The sequence below is a fragment of the Pongo abelii genome, chromosome 20 (assembly GCF_028885655.2).
Source record: "Pongo abelii isolate AG06213 chromosome 20, NHGRI_mPonAbe1-v2.0_pri, whole genome shotgun sequence".
Classification (NCBI taxonomy): Eukaryota; Metazoa; Chordata; class Mammalia; order Primates; family Hominidae; genus Pongo; species Pongo abelii.
Genome location: NC_072005.2, coordinates 62,075,635 through 62,091,602, shown reverse-complemented (window position 1 = coordinate 62,091,602; position 15,968 = coordinate 62,075,635). Strand labels below are relative to the sequence as shown.

General features: G+C 51.9%; 2 protein-coding genes across 4 annotated transcripts; both read left to right on the top strand.

Moving 5' to 3' along the window:
- Nucleotides 1-3,520: 3,520 nt before the first annotated feature.
- On the top strand, nucleotides 3,521-6,953 carry ZNF579 (zinc finger protein 579). Of its 3 annotated transcripts, none has more exons than XM_009233146.4 (2): nucleotides 3,521-3,640; nucleotides 4,833-6,953. In XM_009233146.4, exon 2 carries the CDS (start codon nucleotides 4,835-4,837, stop codon nucleotides 6,524-6,526), a length of 1,692 nt encoding a protein of 563 aa, XP_009231421.2. In that variant the 5' UTR covers nucleotides 3,521-3,640; nucleotides 4,833-4,834; the 3' UTR covers nucleotides 6,527-6,953. The 3 variants fall into 3 exon arrangements, with proteins under 3 accessions (XP_009231421.2, XP_054395066.1, XP_002829837.2); XM_054539091.2 differs by having other exon boundaries at nucleotides 3,531-3,640; nucleotides 4,331-6,953; XM_002829791.5 differs by having other exon boundaries at nucleotides 3,531-3,645.
- An 855-nt stretch (nucleotides 6,954-7,808) lies between these two features.
- LOC129051832 (putative uncharacterized protein CCDC28A-AS1) lies at nucleotides 7,809-14,473 on the top strand (the record flags this gene model as incomplete). The annotated part of the gene is made up of 2 exons (XM_054539264.2): nucleotides 7,809-7,922; nucleotides 14,267-14,473. Coding segments are annotated over 2 exons (321 nt in total), but the record flags the coding sequence as incomplete, so codon positions are not given.
- Between the last annotated feature and the right edge of the window lie 1,495 nt (nucleotides 14,474-15,968).

Here is a 15,968-nt window from a genome sequence, read left to right as displayed (position 1 = left end):
AAGAGAGAGAGAGAAAGAAAGAAAGAAAGAAAGAGACTCACGCCTGTAATCCCAGCACTTTGGGAGGCCGAGGCAGGTGGATCACCTGAGGTCGGGAGTTTGAGACCAGCCTGACCAACATGGAGAAAACCTGTCTCTACTAAAAATACAAAATAAGCTGGGCATGGTGGCGCATGCCTGTAATCCCAACTATTTGGGAGACTGAGGCAGGAGAATCGCTTGAACCCAGGAGGCGGAGATTGTGGTGAACCGAGATCACGCCATTGCACTCCAGCCTAGGCAACAAGAGCGAAACTCTGTTTAAAAAAAAATAAAAATTAAAAAAAAAAGAGTTCTGGAACTAGACAGCGTGGATAGTTGTGCAACATTTACTTAGTGCCATTGAGCTGTGTGATTTAAAATGGTTACAATTATAAATTTTAAGTGTATCTTACAAAAAAAATGTTAAAATACACATACCCATATTCTGACTACCAGCTTTGAAATATTAGGGATACAAATGACTCCCCGCAGACCACCCCCTCCAAGATCTGATTGCCTCTCCTATCTCAAACATAACTTATATCTTGAATTTGGTGCCTATTATTACCATGGGCATTTTTAGACTTTTATTCCATGGTGTATATTCTTTAAAATATAGTATTATGAACAAGGTGCTTTTAAAAAACATGATCCTAGTCTGGGCACGGTGGTTAATGCTTGTAATCCCAGCACTTTCGGAGGCTGAGGTGGAAGGATTGCTTGAGCTCAGGAATTCAAGACTAGCTTGGGCAACGTAGTGAGACCCCATTCCGATTTTATTTATCTATTTATTTATTTATTTATTTGAGACAGAGTCTTGCCCTGTCGCAGGCTGGAGTACAGTGGCACAATCTCGGCTCACCGCAACTTCCGCCTCCCGGGATCAAGCGATTCTCCTGCCTCAGCCTCCAGACTAGCTGGGATTGCAGGTGCGCACCACCATGTCCAGCTAATTTTTGTATTTTTAGTAGAGACAGGGTTTCACCATGTTGGCCAGGCTGGTCTCGAATTCCTGGCCTCAAGTGATATGCTCCCCTCGGCCTCCCAAAGTGCTGGGATTACAGGCGTGAGCCACTGCGCCCGGCCTTTTGTTATTTTTTTTTAAAATCATGCTTCTGATCCACTATCATTTCTCCTATCTGTTTGTGAAGTGAAACTTCTTACTGAGACTCACTAGGTTTGGAAACTTCTAGTACCTCACTTTCATCCTCTGTAAAAGGGAAAAATAATGGTACCTACTTCATAAAGCAAGGAGTAAATGGGTTCACATTTGCAATATGCTCACAAGAGTAAGCTATTATTTTTCATTTCAGTTATTTTTAGAATCCCCTGTATTTCTTTTTCCTTTACTTTATTTATTTATTTATTTATTTATTTATTTATTTTGAGATGGAGTTTTGCTCTGTCGCCCAGGCTGGAGTGCAATGGCATGATCTCAGCGCACTGCAACCTCTGCCTCCCAGGTTCAAGCCATTCTCCTACCTCAGCCTCCTGAGTAGCTGGGATTATAGGCATGTGCCATTATGCCTGGCTAATTTTTGTATTTTTTGTAGAGACGGGGTTTCACCATGTGGGCCAGGCTGGTCTAGAACTCCTGGCCTCAGGTGATTTGCCCACCTGGGCCTCCCAAAGTGCTGAGATTACAGGCGTGAGCCACCATGCTTGGCCTCCTTTACTTTTTTGAGTATATAGCACATTCACACGGTTTTGAATTCAAAAAGTACGAAAGGCCGGGCACAGTGGCTAATGTATGTAATTCCAGCACTTTAGGAGGCCGAGGCAGGTGGATCGCTTGAGCCCAGGAGTTCAAGCCCAGCCTGGGCAACATAGGGAGACCCCATCTCTACAAAACATGCAAAAATTAGCCACACATGGTGGCACACTCCTGTAGCCCCAGCTACTCAGGAGGCTGAGGTGGGAGGATTGCTTGAGCCTGGGAGGTCGAGGCTGCAGTGAGCCGAGATCACACCGCTGCACTTCCTCCAGCCAGCCTGGGCAACAGAGGGAGATCTCATCTCAAAACAAAACAAAACAAAACAAAAACAAACAAACAAAAAAAACAGAAGGATAGAGTGTAGTAAATTTCTGTCCTGGAAGTTAGACTATGTTGCCAGTTTCAGTTTCTTCTCTCTTGTTCCAGTTCATCTGGACACAATCCCAGAACACACACAAACCCAGAACAGGCTGCAGGCTGTACTTGACCTTCCGTTTTTCTCTTCTACAGGTTATCACTTGGAGACTTACCATATACGCACAGGATGAGCTTCTTTGTTCTTTTCTATGGACACCTAGTATTCCACTGGGTGGATCAGTCATGATTTATTACTCAACTCTCCTACAGATGGGTGTTTAGATTGGTTTCAGCTGTTTGCAGTGATGTGCAGTACTGCAATGATTAACCTCGTGCAGACATTATTTTGTGCAGTTCCGAGTAGATGCCTCTGAAGAATAATTTCCTGGAATTGCTGGCTCGGTAAGAGTGTTCCAAGTTCTACTTGCCCCAGCCATGTGTGAAAGGACCTGTTTGCTCACACTCTCATTAGCACTGTTTGGCAGGAATGTAACCTTAAACAAACAGCGTTAAGCTGTGGGTATACTCCTGCAAAATGCCTTTTCTGCTCCAGAATAGGTTTCTGAGATGTCGCCAGGTTGGTTTCATTCTGCCAATTTCAGCTGAAACATTGCTGCCTCCAGGAAGACCTCAGGAATCACCTCCGCCCAGTGTGAACTCAGCTCAGTGCCTTCTGTTCTCTGCATTCCCATAGCAGTTCCCTTCCTCGGAGCACACGTTCCCCCACATGCACTCCAGCGTGATTGATCCGTGTCTATCTGCCTTCCCCATCAGACAGTGAGCTCCGGTTTTTGCCACTGTGGCTCCAGCACCAAGGACAGCACCAGCCCATAGTAGGTGCTCAGTAAACATTGGCTGCTAAGGTCCCAGTGAATATGCGTATATGTAGACAAATATATGCAGGCTGGCCCATAGTAGATACTCAGTAAATATTGGTCACTTGGGGTTGAATGAGTATATGCAGGGGCTTTCACAAAGGGGGAAACTGAGGCTCAAAGTGGGAGAATCCTTCACCCAGACAGCCAAGGGAAGGCTGGAGCCAGGTTCTAATCCAGAGTGCCGGTACCTTCTGAAGCCTCTGTCACTGATTCATTCATCTTCCTCCCCCAGTCACCCCCCTGGCCTGACACAGTGCCTGGCACAGACAGGACTTGATAAATGTGTATTTGTTGAAGGAATGAATGAATATGTGTGTGTGCATGTTGGGGAGCCGGGGGTAGCTGGACCCAGTGTCCCAGGCCCTCAGCACTCTCCGCCCTCTGGGAGCCCGGGGGACAGGCTCCCAGCCCCCTCCCCTCACAGGACCCTGTAGTGCAAGCTGCCCTCCCTCCCGTCTCCAGGTCCCCCATCCTCCCGCTTCCGGCTTCCCAGCCAGTCTTTCCTCTTTCAGGCTCCGAGGAAAGGACAGGTTTCCGGGGGGAAGGCTTAGGCAGTGACACCGAGCCCAGCCTCCTCCTCCACTCCCCACCACGCTCAGGCCCCCCTCCCTCCCCGCCACCACCGTCCGCGTTTGGCCGGCCGTGGGGAAGGAAGAAAGGAGCCAAGGAGGTGAGGTAAAAACCCGGCCCCGGCGACCAGGGCCAAGCCCCAGGCCCAGGGCTGAGAAATCCTCAAGGCCTCGACCCGGCCCCAGTTCTGCTGATCATGCCTTCGGGGAGCTGCAGGCTTGGCCCAGAGGAGATTGGCCCCCCCTCTAGGACCTGGGACCCCCGACCCCCACCAGCCTCCCTCCCGAGTCCAGGGGTCCGGCCCTCAGCCGCCTCCTCCCTGGGGATTCCCGGCAGCTGGGTCCCCAGCCCCCGCCTCCCCCTTGTCCTGGGAGCCCAGCCCCCGCCTCCCCCTTGTCCTGGGAGCCCAGCCCCCTCCCCAGCCCCTCCTCCACCGGGACCCAGGAATCCACACCTCCTCCATACCAGAGTCCAGATTCCCCAATCCGTCATGACCTGGACCCAGGAGTCTCAATCCCCAGCTCCCATCCCCATCAGCCCCAAGAGTCTGGGCCCCTAACCCCCTCCCAACTCAGACCAGAAGTCAGAACCCTCCTACTCCCCGACCTCTCCCAGCCTCTGGCGTCTGGGAACACACCCCATTTCTGGGGCCTACCGGCTTCGAATCCCACCCCCTCCACTCAGGCCCCACGGGCTGTGTCCCAGCCCCTCCCAAAACGTTCAGCCTGGCCCGGGGGGCCTGGAGCAGAAGCGGTTCGCTGACTTTGTCCCCCTCTGTGCCTCTGCCCAGTTCACTCCCTCTGTGTCTCTGTCTCCCTGTCTCCCCGGCCCCCAACCCGCCACTGCTCTTCTGATCTCTGCGCTTGCACTATCTCTGCCTCTGGTTCTCCAAGTCTCTTTGTTTCCTCTTCTCTGTGTCTCTGTCTCTGCTGGGTGTTCCTCACTCTCCTCCGTCTCTTCTCTGCTCTGCCTTTCACCATCCTGTCTTTCTGCGTCTCCTGGTCTCTGTCTGTCCATCCATCCCCACTTCTCTGTGTCTCCCATCTCTGCCTTCTGTCTTTATTCCCTGCTCTGTCGCTCTGTCTCCGATCTCTCTCTTCCTGTCTCTCCATCTCTCGCCTCTCCTCGGTGTCTCTGATCTTTGTCTCTGTCTCATATCTCTGTCCTGGCTGAATACCTGACCCTCTCTGCCTCTCCATCTCTGACTCTGTCTCTGCTTCTCTTTCTGCCACACCCCACGCACCTCTTTTTATCTCTGCCCCGCTTCCCATCTCTCCCCTCTCTCCCCACAGGCATGGATCCGCAGCCTCCTCCACCCGCCCAGGGCAGCCCACCTCACCGTGGCCGAGGCCGGGGCCGTGGCCGAGGCCGTGGTCGAGGCCGTGGCCGTGGCAGGGGGGGCGCTGGAGCCCCTAGGGCGCCCCTGCCCTGCCCCACCTGCGGCCGCCTCTTCCGTTTCCCCTACTACCTCTCCCGGCACCGGCTGAGCCACTCGGGGCTCCGGCCCCACGCCTGCCCGCTGTGTCCCAAGGCCTTCCGCCGGCCGGCCCACCTCTCCCGCCACCTGCGCGGCCACGGGCCCCAGCCCCCACTGCGCTGCGCCGCCTGCCCCCGCACCTTCCCAGAACCCGCCCAGCTCAGGCGCCACCTGGCTCAGGAGCACGCGGGCGGCGAGGTCGAGCTGGCCATCGAGAGGGTGGCCAAGGAGACGGCCGAGCCCAGCTGGGGCCCGCAGGACGAGGGCTCAGAGCAGCCCACCACGGCTGCAGCGGGGGCCACGGAGGAGGAGGCGGCCGCAGCGTGGCCTGAGACGTGGCCTGCGGGGGAGTCGGCCACGCTGGCTGCGCCCACCAGCGCCGCAGAGCCCCGGGAGTCGGAGACGGAGGAGGCCGAGGCCGGGGCAGCAGAGCTGAGGGCCGAGCTGGCGCTGGCGGCCGGGCGGCAGGAGGAGAAACAGGTCCTGCTCCAGGCAGACTGGACGCTGCTGTGCCTGCGCTGCCGCGAAGCCTTCGCCACCAAGGGCGAGCTCAAGGCGCACCCGTGTCTGCGCCCCGAGGGCGAACAGGAGGGTGAAGGGGGGCCCCCGCCACGCCCCAAGCGACACCAGTGCTCCATCTGCCTCAAGGCCTTCGCCAGGCCCTGGTCCCTGTCGCGCCACCGGCTGGTCCACTCCACCGACCGCCCTTTCGTGTGCCCAGACTGCGGCCTGGCCTTCCGCCTCGCCTCCTACCTCCGCCAGCACCGCCGCGTCCACGGCCCCCTCAGCCTGCTGGCCCCGCTGCCCGCGGCGGGCAAGAAGGACGACAAGGCCTCGGGTGCACGGAACTCAGCCAAGGGGCCGGAGGGGGGCGAGGGGGCGGAGTGCGGGGGTGCCTCGGAAGAGGGAGAAGGCGGGCAGAACGGAGGCGACGCCGCCCCGGCTCGGCCCCCCGCCGGGGAGCCCCGCTTCTGGTGCCCAGAGTGCGGCAAAGGTTTCAGGCGCCGGGCGCACCTGCGGCAGCACGGGGTGACCCACTCGGGAGCGCGCCCCTTCCAGTGCGTGCGCTGCCAGCGGGAGTTCAAGCGCCTGGCCGACCTGGCGCGCCACGCACAGGTGCACGCGGGGGGCCCAGCCCCGCACCCGTGCCCCCGCTGCCCGCGCCGCTTCTCGCGCGCCTACAGCCTCCTGCGCCACCAGCGCTGCCACCGCGCAGAGCTGGAGAGGGCCGCCGCGCTCCAGGCACTGCAGGCCCAGGCCCCGACGTCGCCGCCACCGCCCCCGCCGCCCCTGAAGGCCGAGCAGGAGGAAGAAGGGCTCCCGCTGCCCCTCGCAAACATTAAGGAAGAGCCGCCCTCTCCGGGGACCCCACCCCAGTCCCCGCCGGCTCCCCCTGTCTTCCTCAGCGCCTCCTGTTTCGACAGCCAAGACCACTCAGCCTTCGAGATGGAGGAGGAAGAGGCAGACAGCAAGGCTCACCTGCGCGGGCTGGGGGGCCTGGCCTCCTGACCTTTGCCGCCCTGCCCTCCGCCGCTCCGCCTGAGCTCCCCGGTTTGCCGAATGGAGGAGGGAAGTTGAAGGAGCCACCTCCTCTGTCTACCCACCCGTCCCCTTCACGCCCTTGACACTAAGGAGTGGGGGGCCGTGGACTGCCCCTTCCTCCCCCATCGCCCGCCCCCAGAACCCCTGATGCTGGTTAGGAACCGCTCACCCCGACATGTGTCTTAAGGCAGGACGACTTGGGATAAAAAGGCGGCGGACAGTTGGCCAGAGGGATGGAGACTGGTGGGGACGCCCCCGCCTGCCTGTCCCCCGTTACACACACTGGACACCATCACCTCTTTGGAACTGCCAGACCCTGGGGGTCCCCAGTGAGCAAAGGTCTGTCCTTGTCCCTTTGTCTGTCTGTGAATAAATGTGAGTTCGTGAAACCCAAGAGAGCGAGGTGTTCTGTGGAGGTGGGGCAGGCTGGGGGCGCTGGGGCGAGTCAGGATTTGTCCAGCCGACTCTGAGCTTGGGTTCAGAGCAGGAAGGACACAGATGCATCAGAAAATACGTGGCCCTCAACCAAGCAAGAAGCCGGTGAAGGCTGGGTTGAGAAGAAACAGGAATGTGAGAAGACAGATCATCGTCACCGCTGCCCTGTGGAAGCTCCGTGCGATTATCGTCACCGCTGCCCTGTGGAAGCTCCGTGCGATTATCGTCACCACTGCCCTGTGGAAGCTCCGCGCCTTACTCAGTCAATCTCTACCACACCCTTACTGTGTGTCAGCGGTGGTACTAGGCACTGAGGAGAAGGAGTCCAATACCTTCCTCTGAAAGAGCTGGAATTCTAGTCCTGCATTGTCCAACATAACTTTTTTTTTCTCAGAAAAGTTTCCATAACCTTTCTTCCCTCACTCTGTTGCCCAGGCTGCAGTGCCGTGGTGCAGTGATAGCTCACGGCAGTCTCAAATTCCCAGACCCAAGCAATCCTCTTGCCTCATCCTCTCAAGGAGCTAGGACTACAGCTGCATGCCACCACACCCAGCTGATCGTTTAATTTCTTGTAGAGACGGAGTCTTGCTATATTGCCCAGTCTGGGAGAACTTTTTGTGATGATGGGATATTCTACATCTTCACTGTCCAATATGGTATCCAGCAGCCACACGTGGCTATTTCCATTTAAATTTAGAATACGGAAATGTAAAGTCATTAAGATGAAATAAATGTAAAAGTTCGGTTCCTCAGTCACATTTTTTTTTTTTTTTTTTTTTTTTTTTTTTGAGACAGAGAGAGTTTCACTCTTGTCACCCAGGCTGGAGTACAATGGCACGACCTGGGTTCACTGCAACCTCCACCTCCTGGGTTTAAGGGATTCTCCTGCCTCAGCCTCCTGAGTAGCTGGGATTACAGGAGCCTGCTACCACACCCAACTAATTTTTTGTATTTTTAGTAGAGACGGGGTTTCACCACGTTGGCCAGGCTGGTCTCGAACTCCTGACCTCAGGTGATCCGCCCGCCTCAGCCTCCCAAAGTGCTGGGATTACAGGCGTGAGCCGCTGCACCCGGCCTCAGTCTCACTATTTCAAGGGCCAAAGAGCCCCATGTGGCTGGTGGCTGCCATATTGGACAGCACAGATCTAGAACATTACATCATTGAAAAAAGTCCTAGCAGGATGCAATATAGCACCAGGTATAAGGGCTACCAAGAGTAAACCACCAGATAGTATGATGGCAGAGCAGGACTGGGGATCGGGGCTTCGCTGGCCAGGTGATGTTTGATTTGAATGAAGATGGAGGGAACCAGGTATGAGAAAGAAACATCTGTGAGAAGACAACACCAGACAAAGAAAAAACAGGAGCAAAGGCTAGGAGGTGGGTACTACAGGATTTTTTTTTTTTTTTTTTTTTTTGACACAAGATCTTGCTCTATTGCCCAGGCTGGAGTGCAGTGGTGCGATCACAGCTCACTGCAGCCTCAACCTCCTGGCTCAAGGGATTCTCCCTCCTCAGCCTCCCAAGTAGCTGGGACTACAGGTGTGCACCATCATGCTTGACTAATTTTTATTTTATTTATTTATTTATTTTTTCTTTTGAGACGGAGTCTCTCTCTGTCACCCAGGCTAGAGTGCGGTGGCGTGATCTCCACTCACTGCAAGCTCCGCCTCCCAGGTTCACGCCATTCTCCTGCCTCAGCCTCCTGAGTAGCTGGGACTACAGGCACCTGCCACCATGCCCGGCTGATTTTTTGTATTTTTAGTAGAGACTGGGTTTCACTGTGTTAGCCAGGATGGTCTCGATCTCCTGACCTCGTGATCCTCCTGCCTCGGCCTCCCAAAGTGCTGGGATTACAGGAGTGAGCCACTGTGCCCGGCCATGCTTGACTAATTTTTAATTTTTTTGTGGAGATGGTGTCTCCCTATGTTGCCCAGGCTGGTCTTGGACTCCTGGGATCAAGGAAGCCCCCTGCCACAGCCTCCCAAAGTGCTGGGATTACCAGCATGAGCAACTGCACCTGGCCATTACTACATATTTTAGAAACTGCAGGTAATTGGAGGTGAGGTGGGAAGTTTCAATTTCTACACATCTTCAAGTTGTTGGGTTCTTTTTGTTTGTTTGTTTGTTTGTTTGTTTTTCGAGATGGAGTCTTGCTCTGTCACCCAGGCTGGAGTGCAGTGGCACAATCTCAGCTCACTGCAACCTCCGCCTCCCAGGTTCAAGCAATTCTCCTGCCCTAGCCTCCTGAGTAGCTGGGATTACAGGCGCCTGCCACTGCACCCAGCTAATTTTTGTGTTTTTAATAAAGATGGGGGTTTCACCATATTGGCCAGGCTGGTCTTGAACTCCTGATCTCGTGATCCACCTGACCTCATGATCCACCTCCCTCAGCCTCCCAAAGTGCTGGGATTACAGGCATGAGCCACCGCGCCTGGCCCAGTTGTTTTCTTTTTACACGTTTATTTAGGTTCCAGGAGTGGAAAGAAGAGGGATATCTCTCAGCTAATCTTCCTTAAACACCTTTCTCTTTCCTTCTCTTGACATCCTGCCTTCCCCCAGGCACCTTCGATGGTTCTCTCTTGCCCTATGCAAATAATGACGGGCGGGGTGCAGTGGCTTATGCCTATAATCCCAGCACTTTGGGAGGCCGAGGCGGGTGGATCACTTGAGGTCAGGAGTTCGAGACCAGCCTGACCAACAAGGTGAAACCCCGTCTCTACTAAAAATACAAAAATTAGCCAGGTTTGGCAGTGAGTGCCTGTAGTCCCAGCTACTCAGGAGGCTGAGACAGGAGAATTGCTTGAACCCAGGAGGTAGAGGTTGCAGTGAGCCGAGATTGCAACACTGCACTGCAGCCTGGGCAACAGAGCGAGACTCCATCTTAAAAAAAAATAAAAATAAAAATAAATAAAAAAAAAAAGACATTGACTACTTAGGTATCTGCACACCCACAAGAAACAGCAAGAAAGGGGCAGAGCCTCCCCATTTTCCAGGACAACAAACTGAGGCTCTGAGAGGGAAGGTGTTTCCCCAGTGCGTCAACGATACTAGATGGATCAAACGAGGAAGAGAAGCGAGAAAGATGGTGATTGAGGGTCCAGGTGGGAGATGATGACACCGAAAGCTTCAAATAATTTCACCTTCAGTGATTTCATACATCTTGGCTGAGCCCTTAGCACTGTGTCGGCTTGTATGGGTTAGTTTGTTTGATTTTTTTTTTTTTTTAAACAGTCTCACTTTTTTGCCCAGTCTGGAGTGTAGTGGCACAATCATAGCTCACTGCAGCCTCCATCTCTTGGGCTCAAGTGATCCTCCTGCCTCAGCCTCTGGAGTAGCTGGGACTACAAATGTGTATCACCATGCCTGGCTAATTTTTATTTTATTTTATTATTTTATTTTATTTTATTTTTTATTTTATTTTATTTTATTTTATTTTATTTATTTTATTTTATTTTATTTTTAGACAGAGTCTCACTCTGTCACCAGGCTGGAGTACAGTGGCGTGATCTCAGCTCACTGCAACCTCTGCTTCCCAGGTTCAAGCAATTCTCTGCCTTAGCCTCCCGAGTAGCTGGGATTACAGGCATCTGCCACTATGCCCAGCTAATTTTTTGTATTTTTAGTAGAGATGAAGTTTCACCATCTTGGCCAGGCTGATCTTGAACTCCTGACCTTGTGATCCGCCCCCCTCAGCCTTCCAAAGTGTTGGGATTACAGGTGCGAGCCACCGCGCCTGGCCTACTTTTTTCTTTTGTAGAGATGAGGTCTCACTATATTGCCCAGGCTGGTTTCCAACTCCTGGCCTCAAGCGATCCTCCCCACTCAGCCTCCCAAAGTGCTGGCATTACAGTCGTGAGTTACCACACCTGGCCTGTCCCAACTGTTTATCACTGAGTTTAAGCCCAGTGCTGGATGTTGGGGCTAGTATTTGATGACACCACCTAGGCACTCTTTTGACACCAATAGTCCAGCTCAGGAGATGAACAATAACCAAATATTGGCACAAATAGATTAGGGTTACCAAATGAGACTGGTTCCCCAAAGAACTACATCCTATGAGAAACTATAACCAAGCCTCAAGTGTTGGGGAGATGGGAGGCTGAAGTCTGCTTTTATTACATCAAAGCTACTCCCTCCTCAGGAACCATCAGTGGCTCCCTATTACCATATCCTAATGTGGGCTCCTATTTAGTGAGAGCCTACAATGGCCAGACACCTGATCCATACAATATCATGGACAAAACCCATCAAACGAGGGAATTATATAGCTCCACTTATAGAAGGGCCAAATTGGGCCTTAAAGCAAAGAAGCCATTTGTCCTGCTTCAGTAATCACTCCTATGAAATGAGCCTTGCGTATTGAATGGGTTACTTAGTGGAAAGGGCTGAAGACAGTGCTTGGGCCTGGCAATTAGTTGTTGCTGTTGGCCGGGCGCAGTGGCTCACACCTGTAATCCCAGCAATTTCGGAGGCTGAGGTGGGTGGATCATCTGAGGTCAGGAGTTTGAGCCCAGCCTGGCCAACATGGTAAAACCCCATCTCTACTAAAAATAAAAAAATTAGCCAAGCATGGTGGCATGTGTCTGTAATCCCAGCTACTGGGGAGGCTAAGGCAGGAGAATTGCTTGAACCTGGGAGGTGGAGGTTGCAGTGAGTCGAGATCGTGCCACTGCACTCCAGCCTGGGTGACAGAGCTAAAAAAAAAAAAAAATGGAGAGAAAAAGTTGTTGCTGTTGGTTGTTGCTGTTGGTCCTTTTAGCTATTATTCTCCCTGGCTGGTATATACATGATCTCAGTGAATCCTCACCACTCCACGGGGAGGCAGGAAATACCCTCCCCATTTTCTGGATGCAGAGAGGAAGTCCCTTGTCCAAGATATCACGGTTGCAAATTGGCAGACCTGGTCATCGAACCCTTACCCAGGCCAATCTTACCCTCCCCGTCAGCTCCCACCACACAGCCCACTTTCAAGCCCCTTCCTACACACATATTGGTCTCCAGGACCCGCGGGCCCCACCTCTGCTCTGTGGGTTTGCCCACCCTTCCCATTGCACATCTGCCACCTCAAAGAGAAACATTTTCAGAACCAACTACAGAATTGACAAAGAGAAGATGGCCTTAGAGATGGAGCCCAGGTTTTTCATTGCGCAGGTGGAAAAACTGAGGCCAGATGCATGGGACAGACGCAGAGAATGATAAAGTCACCAAACGACGGTGATTATTGAAGGAGTTGTGGTTATGTAGGGAACACGACCTGCCATTTGTCTTTCACTTGCTGAACGCTTTACACGTACTATCGCAACCACATTTGCTTTTTGTTTTTTTGGTTTTTTTGTTTGTTTGTTTGTTTTTGAGACGGAGTTCACTCTTGTTGCCCAGGCTGGAGTGCAATGGCACGATCTCGGCTCACCGCAACCTCCGCCTCCTGGGTTCAAGTGCTTCTCCAGCCTCAGCCTCCCAAGTAGCTGGGGTTACAGGCATGCACCACCATGCCCGGCTAATTTTGTATTTTTAGTAGAGACAGGGTTTTTCCATATTTGTCAGGTTGGTCTTGAACTCCTGACCTCAGGTGATCCACCCGCCTTGGCCTCCCAAAGTGCTGGGATTACAGGCGTGAGCCACTGCGCCCGGCCTGCAACCACATTTGTTAATAATAGGAACCTACTTCTTGAGTATTCACCCTATGTCTGTTTCAAGGGTACTATGTAGATTAGCCCATTTAATCCTCACAACAGCCGCATAAAATAGATACTATTATTGGCTCTGTTTTTGTTTTGGCTTTTCATAAACAGCTTTATTGAGGTACCATTTACATATAGACTTCATCCATTTGATCGTACAATTCAATTTTTTTTTTTTTTTTTTTTTAGACAGAGTCTCGTTCTGTCCCCCAGTCTGGAGTACAGTGGTGCAATCTCGCCTCACTGCAACCTCTGCCTCCCGGGTTCAAGCAATTCTCTGCCTTAGCCGCCCAAGTAGCTGGGATTACAGGCGCCCACCACCATGCCTGGCTAATTTTTTTTTGTATTTTTAGTAGGAACGGGGTTTCGCCACGTTGGCCAGGCTGGTCTTGAACTCCTGACCTCATGATCTACCCACCTCGGCCTCCCAAAGTGCTGAGATTACAGGCATAATTTGATAATTTTTAATAAATGTACAGAGTTGTGCAACTATCACCACAATCCAATTTTAGAATATTTCCAGGCTGGGTGTGGTGGCTCAGGTCTGTAATCCCTGCACTTTGGGAAGCCGAGGCGGCAGGATCACTTGAAGCCAAGAGTTTGAGACCAGCCTGGACAACAAAGCAACACCATGTCGCTACAAAACAGTGAACAAAAGTTAGCTGGGTGTGGTGGCAAGTGCCTGTAATCCCAGCTACTTGGGAGACAGAGGTGGGAAGATGGCTTGAGCCCAGGAGTTGAAGGCTGCAGTGAGCTATGATCACACCACTGAACTCCAGCCAAGGCCACAGAACAAGATCCTGTCTCTAAAAAATAATAATAATAATAAACAAATTGATGAATTAATTAAAAATTTTAAAAAGAATATTTCGATCACCCCAAAAAGACATTCTGTGCCTGTTAATAGTCATTTTCCATTCCCACCCTCAGCTCTGGGCAACCATGAATCTATTTTGTCTCTAAGGATGAACCGATTCTAGACATTTCATATAAATGGAATATGCCATATGTAGCTTTGGTGACTGCCTTCCTCCTCTTAGCGTAATGTCTTCCAGGTCTATTCACATTGTAAATTGTGTCAGTTCAGTACTTAATTGCTTTTTAGTTGTTGTTGTTGTTATTGCTGTTGTTGAGAAAAGGTCTCACTCTGTTGCCCAGGCTAGAGTCCAGTGGTGCTATCATGGCTCACTGCAGCCTCAACCTCAAGTGATCCACCTCTCCCCAGTTTCCTGAGTAGCTGGGACCACAGGGTGCACAACTACACCTGGCTAATATTTTTATTTCTTGTAGAGATGGGGGTCTCACTATGTTGCCCGAGCTGATCTTCAACTCCTAGGCTCAAGCAATCCTCCCACCTTGATCTCCCAAACTGCTGGGATCAAAGGCATGAGCCATTGCGCCCACCCTCTTCATTCCTTTTTTATGGCTGAATAATATTCCACTGTATGGATACACCACATATTGTTTATCCTCTCATCCACTGATGGGTGTTTGGGTTGTTTCTACTCTTTGGCTGTTTAAGTAATGCTGCTGTGAACATGCATGTACAAGTCTTTTTTTTTTTTTTTTTTTTTTGAGACAGAGTCTTGCTCTGTCACCCATGCTGGAGTGCAGTGGTGTGATCTCAGCTCACTGCAAGCTCCGCCTCCCGGGTTCATGCCATTCTCCTGCCTCAGCCTCCCAAGTAGCTGGGACTACAGGCGCCCACCACCACACCCAGCTAATTTTTGTATTTTTAGTAGAGACAGGGTTTTACCCTGTCAGCCAGGATGGTCTCGATCTCTTGACTTCGTGATCCACCCGCCTTGGCCTCCCAAAGTGCTGGGATTACAGGCATGAGCCACCGCGCCCAGCCGTTTTTTGTTTTTGTTTTTTTTTGGCGGGATCTTGCTCTGTTGCCCAGGCTGGAGTGCAGTGGCGCAATCTTGGCTCACTGCAGCTTCTGCCTCTGAGGTTCAAGCAATTCTCCCACCTCAGCCTCCGCGGTAGCGTGGATTACAGGCGCGCACCACCACACCCAGCTAATTTTTGCATTTTTAGTAGAGACGGGGTTTCACCATGTTGGCCAGGCTAGTCTCAAACTCCTGACCTCTGGTGATCCACCTGCCTCGGCCTCCCAAAGTGCTGGGATTATAGGTCTGAGCCACCGTGCCCAGCAACAGGTCTTTGTGTGGGCATATGTTTTCATTTCTTTGGGGCAGATTTCTAGGAGCAGAATTGCTAGGCTGTGTGGGAAGTGTGTGATTCACTTTTTAAGAAATTGCCAGACTGTTTCCCAAAGTGGCTGTACCATTTACAGCCCACTAGCAATTATGAGGTTCCCAGCAGGCCCTGCTTTCCTGAGAAAACTCAAGTACAGAAAGGTGAAATGAATTAGCCAAGGACACACAGCTAGTAAGTACCATGCCAGATTTGACCCCAGGCATTGTGACTGCAAAGCCTGTGCTTTTAAACTTTACACAATGCTTCATCCTTACCCCATTCATTAAGTCTTTTTTTTTTTTTTTTTTTTGAGACGGAGTCTCACTCTGTCACCCAGGCTGGAGTACAGTGGCACGATCTCGGCTCACTGCAACCTATGCTTCCTGGCTTCAAGCGATTCTCATGTCTCAGCTTCCCGAGTAGCTACGATTACAGGCATGTGCCACCACTCCCAGCTAATTTTTTTATTTTTAGTAGAGACGGGGTTTCATCATGTTGGCCAGGCTGTTCTCGAACTCCTGACCTCAGGTGATCTGTCCGCCTCAGCCTCCCAAAGTGCTGGGATTAAAGGCGTGAGCCACTGCGCCCAGCCTCATTCAGTCTTCCATTCACTCATCCTAAAACTCATTACTGAGCCTCTACTATGTGCCAGGCACTGTCCGAGGTGCAGCTTATTCATTGGTTAACGAAATAGATAAATCCCTCCTTAAGTGAGGCTTCCATTCTAGTGAGGGAAGTCAGGCAAGAAAACATAGCAAGAAAGTAAATTATAAAACGACTTAGAGAAAGAGAAATGCTATGGAGAAAGACAATGCAAGACAGGGCACGTAGGAACTGCAGTTGTGTAGGCCAAGAGCTGAAGGAGAGAGCAGTGCAGATAACTGGGATGTGTCCCAGAGAAAGTGCACACCTGATGCAAAAGTTCTGAGGAGGGGACATAGCTGGAGTGTTCAAGGAGCACAGGAGCCAATGTGGCTGGAGAGGAGTGAGTGAGCAAAGGAGAGAGCAACGGGAGAGGAGATCGAGGAGGCGATGGGGTACAAGATTGGGTAGAGAGTCATGAGGACCCAATTTCTGATCGAAATGAA